This window comes from Penaeus monodon, chromosome 21, assembly GCF_015228065.2.
Source record: "Penaeus monodon isolate SGIC_2016 chromosome 21, NSTDA_Pmon_1, whole genome shotgun sequence".
NCBI classification, from domain to species: Eukaryota; Metazoa; Arthropoda; class Malacostraca; order Decapoda; family Penaeidae; genus Penaeus; species Penaeus monodon.
This window is the reverse complement of record NC_051406.1, coordinates 8,059,448-8,067,196: the sequence shown is the minus strand read 5'-3', so window position 1 is coordinate 8,067,196 and position 7,749 is coordinate 8,059,448. Positions and strand designations below refer to the sequence as shown.

Below are 7,749 nucleotides of genomic sequence, written 5' to 3'. Positions count from 1 at the left end.
TTCCTGTCTTTTCCACATACCTTTTTAACTGGTTTTGCAGATCCTCCAAACAAAAATCCTTTTTTCATCCCTCCAAATCCAGTAGATGATTTTTGTGTTTGTGCTTCATGTTTGGCATCATTTTTCTTCTCTGCTATTGATGTGGTTGAGTTTATTTGCTCAGTCTGAGATGCAATTTTCAACTTTTCCAAGACTTCTGGTACATCTTCCAAAGGTGGTACTGAAAGAGTTATGAATGTTCATATATAACTCCATTCCTCGTGAAACCTGTATACACAAAGACATTCAGGTAAGAATAGAATGCAACAAGGTGATTAAAATGAAAGTAAGGATGACTTCTACTTACTCCCCCAATAAGGAGGATCATAGGAGTGAGTCCCCTAGAGATCCCATATAAAGCATTCTTTGATTATGTGTATGCCGACTACAAATATCCAAATATTAATAGCTTAATATGAAGCATCTGTTCAAGAATCTAATTTTCCATAAGTAAGAAACTTAGATATCTCCAAAATTAGAAACTATGGCATAGTATAACGATCTTACAGCAATCCATCATTTACTTGGGATTTCGAACCCATATGATTAAAAGTATACGTTAGATTTGAACTGAAGACAGATCAAGTTGTGAACTTCGTTTAAAGTTATAGTGTTCATTATAATTGTGCAAGTAGTTAACTTATTGCAACTTGAAAAGCTAGGCACAGTTTAGCCAGTAGAAATCGACAAATTATTAAAACCCTAATACAATTTATAAAAAAAAACAGGTTAACAATATTAACAGCACATTGTTTACCTTCTTCGTCTGCCATGATGCTTGATGTCGTTGCCATAGCAACTGTTTACATCGAACAAGTAGCTATATAAAAAATATATATAAAAAAATAAGATGAAATAAATATTACACAATACTATGGCACAAGATTAACATCGCGCGTGAAAAACATGTAGCATACACAATATTTCCACTTGCATGAACATATTGAGATTAACAGCTGACTACAAAACAGCTGATCAATGTAAACAAAGAGACGACAACTTCATTAAGCCCTTTCCTTTGGCAGCTTGGCTCTGCTTTAGAAAGGCCGGTACACACACGACACGTCGTTACGATGCTATATTGGGCATTCTTCAGTCAGCCGTGGTCGAGAAATGCGTGATACGTCAGAAGCCTTTCCACACAAGATTAAGCAGAGGTTAATAGGTTCCATGCGAGTTCAAGGGAGCACCTGCGTCGTGGCATAAGATAGGGAAGGAAAACGTTGATTTCAAGGAGTGGAAATACAAGGTGTGATGGACTTACTTCCAAAGAATTGTCGTTACTAGCCCATATTATAATATAAACTCGATACTTTATAACTCTGCTTACTGTGGATTGGAAATTCTTTGTTCGTATGTGACTAGTGTAGTTCAGAGTTTAATGCATGGATGAAACACGGAAAAATATGCAAATGTAATGTTCTTGTATGCAAATTGTGATGGGTAATAGATGATTTTTAACATATTGCCATGGTCCTTTCAGGGTTTCATGCTTGACGGGCATAGCAGTAAATTAATTTCTTTTTACAAGAAACGAACGAGATTATCATACAAGCAGGTGTAGTTTCAAAGTTGGTTCTGAGCTCAGTAAAAGGTAAAATTAATAGAAAGAAAGAATATATCCTTTTAAAATTTATAAAGTATATGTGATTATACATATTTAGGCATATGTAATTCAAATAGATAAACATTGACAGTATGTGTTTTCTACAATGTATTATATTTTACATCTTCTATTATACTTTTTATAAGTTTATAGGTCTTCCAAGTTATGATTTATATATGTGTAGCCAATGATCATAGTCTGCAAGAGAGGACATAGATGTCTGCTATTTTTGTAGATTAGTCAATCTCCTTAGATATTACAGTAGTTTTTCTTTATAGAAGATTTACCTGAAGTTTATGAGATATTCTGCTTTATAATTGCTTTAGGCATAAGTTACTTATTTAAAAGTAATAACTCTTATTGGTTTCAACAGAATACTTTCAAATGTATAGGTTATTCAGAAGATCAAGGATGCGAAACTGTTTTGTTATGAAGCTTGAGCCCAAATTTAACCTGAATTTACAGTGAATAAGCCAGTGAAAAAAAATAGTGGCAATACAGTCATTTTTTTACAAAACTCAGATAATGGATCTTGCGTTGGTTTTAATTTTTGAGAATTGTACAAAATGCAAAATACGTAAGTTCCCATCAGTTTTTTCTACTTTTTTATGCACAAGTATCATGTATATAATTTACTCTGACTGTCAACAGCCCCTCCATATTGATTTCAGCTGTTGGTATGTGCAGGTTTTCGTTTTTGTCCTAGTGGAAATTCAATAAACCTTTCATGTAATTGTTCCCCCTTGATAATGATTAGGAATGGGACAAATGTAATTTTCGTGAAGGTTTCATGGTCAAAAACTAAATAGATACTTCCCATTACTTTACATTCTGAATTACATATTTTTATCTTCAGTGATTAACGCCATTACAATGTGGAATTCTCTGCGGATAAGATAAGGCACAAAAAGTGCATTGCTCAAACTTGCCTTAATCACATTGGCCCCAGGTAATTTCCCTCCCAATCATGGTGATCTAATTGCAGACACAGGTGGATGCCGCTATACATAATGAGTTCCTGATTGCCAAGATGAGCGTATCATGTTCTTCTTCTGTAAGACAAGGCAAAAACACTCAGGTGCAAAAGCAGTATGCAACTAATGTATGCTGTTCTGCTTGGACAATTACAGAAATTTTACATTTTACTGAGTGTTACCCCTGGCAAACTAGGTCGAGTGCTCATATAGATAATTCTTTGACACTGGGTGGACTGGTCATACCAAGTCATTTAGTTGTGATCCACTATATTCTTGTGCCACCTTACTCATAGCGTAGCATGTGCTAATGTATGGTCCGTCTTTCCTGCACTCTACCAAAATTTTTCCCATTGTTAAAGAATTAACTACCTTGGTAGCTAGTTTACTTGTCTGTAGGATTTGGTGGCTAATAATACTGTCCCAATGAGAGATACTATCCTTGGCTTTAAATATTATAGTTGTGCTCTCTCCATTGTGGATTTTCCACACCAAATTGAGAACTGGACCAAATTTGAAGAACTGACTACAGTCTGCATTTTGTCTCTGGTGATGACTTCAAGTTACTTATAAAGTCGCCCTCTGACTTTATCCCTTTTTGGGGTCTTTTTTAAATAGAAAACTTTTTTGAATTTAAAGCATTTATTGTGGCTGTCTTAATGATAAAATAATCCTTGCCAATCCTGTATCCCCCTTTGTGTAAATCAGGAAAAACTGAATGATTTAAAAAACAGATTCAAAACTTTAAACATTTTTAGGTATATTCAGTTTGCCTAATAAACTTTTAAGGAAACTCAGATAAATTGCCCATAAATGTGAATTATTTATAATCCAACAAATTTTGTTTCACTGCATAATCCTTAACAGGACATGCCAGCTATTATGAGATTTGAAAACTCACATTCATTTGCAGCCATTAACTGGACACCTAGACACAACCTATTCTCCTTTGTATTCATACCTGAACCCACATGCTGCACTAGATTATAAGATCTACATCGTCCTTGAAAGGTTGAACAGATCAGTGTTTACCCTGCTTTTTGTCTGTGGGGCCCATCTGAGCCTCACACAACCAGTGTTTTATTCTTCGTTTATTTAACACAACACACCACACAAAAACTTTCTTAAACTAACAAAAATTCTCAATTTCTTGCAGTTCACATGTTTCCTGATATGGGTACTGCCACTCTTATTGAAAAAATTTCACTATACCCTTTGTTTAATTCTTCTGTTTCATACAGTCTTTTTGAAAAAGTTCATATAAATTTCCTGTTTGCTTAGTTATCCTCTGTTTTGGTAAGTAGGAGACTGTATATGTTAATCTTTTTCAGGACAAGATAAAGAAAATGCTTTTCATTCCTTTGTATCACAGAATATATATTTTTATGATAAATAAATTACATATACTTAATAGAAAGTTGTTTCATACCACTGCCACCAAGAACCCAAACCACATAAAACATACCTATGAGAATATGATTTTGTGAGGATTTACTATTTAATTATTTTTATTTCATAAATCATGATTAAGAAGATCAAAAAGTGAAGCTAATCATCTTTCTAGTTCTCAAATGATACAATATTTTTCATGATCTGCAGTTACAATTTTTTTTTACATATACATATATACATATACTTTAAAATTTGAACTCTATTTTTTACTAAGATCCTACCCCATGAACTTTGTGAGGGGAAGACTATTATAATTAAAAACACTTGATATATTTGTGTCAGACAATTCTGTAATATCCTCCATTTAAACTCACTCTGTGTCAAGTTCAACAAGGTACATATAATTTGTCAGTCTTGTTTTGGTATATAAAAAAGATGCAGAAATATTGAAAGGAATATGTTAATAAAATTCACAATAGATATGATTATATTTCTGACACCATAAACATGTGATTACATACATAGACACTGTAGGGTTTGACACATTGATTAAAATTTATTCATGATGACTATCTCATGCCCAGCTGCATGCAACGTTAAAAAATAGACACTTAGCACCTGTGATAATTTTTATTAGAACCTCGTACAGGGAACAGCACTTTATATTAACCTGCCTTAATGCATGCCCCTGCTGACTGCTAATAGTGCTATAGCAAAGAGACAGCTCTTTGCATTTTAGTGTGTTCGCGTGTATACGTTGTTATTTGCTTCTGCTTAGAATAAACAACCATCTCTCCTTCTATAGGGTGAAGTCACATAGTCAGATTGCAACTGAAATAATATTGCTTATACACTATAGTAGCCTGTCTAGGGTAGATTGTCTAAGAATGGAGTAATGTGATGTGCTTCACTGATTCTTATGTAGATTAAATCTCAACTGACTTTGTTAATGAAATATGCCTAATGCATGATGCCTTATGACCCCAAGAGGAGCAAGAATACAGAAAATCTCTTCTCTTACAGACTCCTTGCCAACACCATCGTCCTCTAAGTGCTGTACATGCAGAGCTTAAACTAACATAAGCATTGTATATGCAGATGAAGGAAAATATAAGACATGAATTTTCAGTCTGTCTGCAAACAGAAGTCTAATAACAATGCCACCACATAAGCACACTGTCCTCATCTAAAAGATATCATGCATTCAATGTGACTTTAGAGTGGATTCTAGTGTTGTCTATCAAGGCTAGTGGATCAATCAGACAGCACAAGTAATCAGAGACTTACCTTATACTCTCGCCTCAGCCTCTAACATCCGACAACATCTTCTTTTCCTTACCTTCAGACAACCTTTGTATGAAAGGAACTTGACATACAAGTGTTTTTTTTTTTAGCTGCTGCCGTTACTAGAGACCAAAATACCGCGAGTGTTCGACTTAGTTGTGCCCCCAAGTAATTGCCTATATTATGAGGTAAATACCTGTACAGGATCCTTCTACTCAGGTTTCAGATAACAAACCTTACAAGACTTGGAGAATAAAATCGCCTAACCTTAGCGACTATGGCAAGACAAGAAATAGCCTGATCGGAAGATCAATCGCCCCTAATCTTACTCATACCTAGTCTTTAACAAGATGGACAAATCTCCGCTGGGTCAGGCTAGTAGAGCTGGATCCTGATAATGACCCTCGTTAAACAGCACCTCGGAATGAAACTAGTCCACACCTTGCAGTACCTCATATGTTGATGAATCCGCATAGGCGCCTGAATGATGAAGCAGCCCTAGCCAAAACTCTGCTAGAGAGACTCAAGGATGAATGCCATTCCAAAACATAAATAGACTTGATCTCAAGACATACCAACAAATCCTTGCTGACTCTAGTCTTAAGGTCGTGATAGGCCTTCAATGAGAACGGAAAGTGAGCTATGACAAGAGCTGTTCCTCACCATCTTACACTTTGTCCCTTACCTTGAATCTTTTGAAGGAGATGCTAAATGTAGTTCTTTTATGCCCCCCCAAAATAATGGAGAGCCCTGCAACCAGAGCGATCGGGCCACAGATCCTTCAACTTACAAAAACTGTGCGGACATAATAATCATTGCCCCAACCAATGCCTTACTCATAGACAGATTGCTGCTCCTCACCTGTACTTATCCTCTACACTGATGCTCTCTATCCCTTTTTGCCTTACACCATTTTAGTTCGTCTCACCATACCTTATAAACACATTTTTAAAATTTACTCTTCAAATGCCACTATTGAAACTCTACAATTACCTTTAGTCTCTGCGTGTGAACTCTGCAGAGAGCCTTGTCTTGTAGACCATAATCAATTGCTGCACCTCGGACCTCACATGGCTTGTGGAACTGACTCCAAACCTAGAACATCTAGAGGCCACCATCATGAAAGAAGAAGGGAGGAATATGTCACAATGGCCTCTCCTGACAACTGCCAAAATAACCTTAGAGTCCTCGAAGCCCCTTTTTGCCTTGATGACACATGCTCCCATACTGAAGGATCGATGCACCTTTCGAAGCAGGTCTGACGTCTGGATACACTTTGCAGGGATAATTAAGATACCCTTGTCACATAATGCAGTTGCCTCTGCCAGTATCTAGCAGAACTTACAAAAGTTGAAGATAAATAAATGTGCCATTAGTATGAAGGGAATAGACTGCCTTATCTTGAACTGTCCAGATCTAATGTATTTGGCACCCCTTGCTTTTTGGAATGGTGTTTCTCATGAAGATCTTCAAATTCTCCATCAAAGAACAAAAGAAAATAATTGGTGTTTTAGATTGGTTTTACGTGTGGACTGGGAAGACGATCAAAGGTCATCAGCGTATTTGTCATAATAATGATAAGTCTGCCTCTATGTTTGGCACTGTAGCTGAATATGTTTTTTGCCCCTTATATCAGTCATTTTATCAAATGGTGATTGCATGACTAATTTGAACATCCAAATGTTAAGAATAATTCTTTAGATTGTTCTTTTTGTTGGTCATTTGCCACAGGATTGCATTAAGATATGTAAGGTTACTGAAAAAAATATAGATCACACAGATCATAAGGCCAAAGATTTAATATACAAGTGTTATTCATGGGAAATCAACCAAAAAAAAAAAAAATAGATACAACAAAGGAATGATGCTCTAGATGGCAGCCCAAATGCAGCATAAACATCTTTTAACTGTATTAACATTCTCAGCAGTCTTCTGCAATAGTACATGGCCTGTTTCCTGCAAAACAAATCAACCATAGATTAAAGAAGTTTTTCCCATTACCTGATATTGTGTCACTTTTGTGACCTAACTGCCCATGATTTACAGTTAAACAGCAGTGTGCTTATTCCTTTTTATGCCAGTTAGTTTTATGATTCAAAAGAAAGCTCACTGAACGTTCTCTTTTCTTACAGACTCAGCAACATCATTGTATTCAGTAGGTATGATAAAATGGGTCTAAGCTGAATGTATATGGTATAAGCAGAAAAAGAAAATGTTCATTTTTGATGACTGATTGAAATTCTTAATTAGTGAAGTACATCATAACTAGTTATGCCACCATATAAAAAAATCACCCTCTCTGACTGACTATATGCCACATGAAACAAGTGTTGATCTATGCTCTATCGCAGGGACATCATTTCAGTGACAAACACCCAAGGAAGTAAACAACAGCACAATTATGTTTCTTCAAACCTGAATTCAAACATTCCGCAGCATCTATCAATATATCCA

The 7,749-nt window shown here is 35.6% G+C and overlaps 1 protein-coding gene across 1 annotated transcript in view; it reads right to left on the bottom strand.

The window, feature by feature from the left end:
* LOC119586163 overlaps nt 1–908 on the bottom strand; it is a gene marked incomplete in the record, with an annotated part of 17,569 nt that extends 16,661 nt beyond the window's left edge. Inside the window, 2 exon segments of the mRNA XM_037934859.1 lie at nt 21–220; nt 797–908. Of these exon segments, the coding sequence (XP_037790787.1) occupies nt 21–220; nt 797–833 (237 nt within the window).
* Between the last annotated feature and the right edge of the window lie 6,841 nt (nt 909–7,749).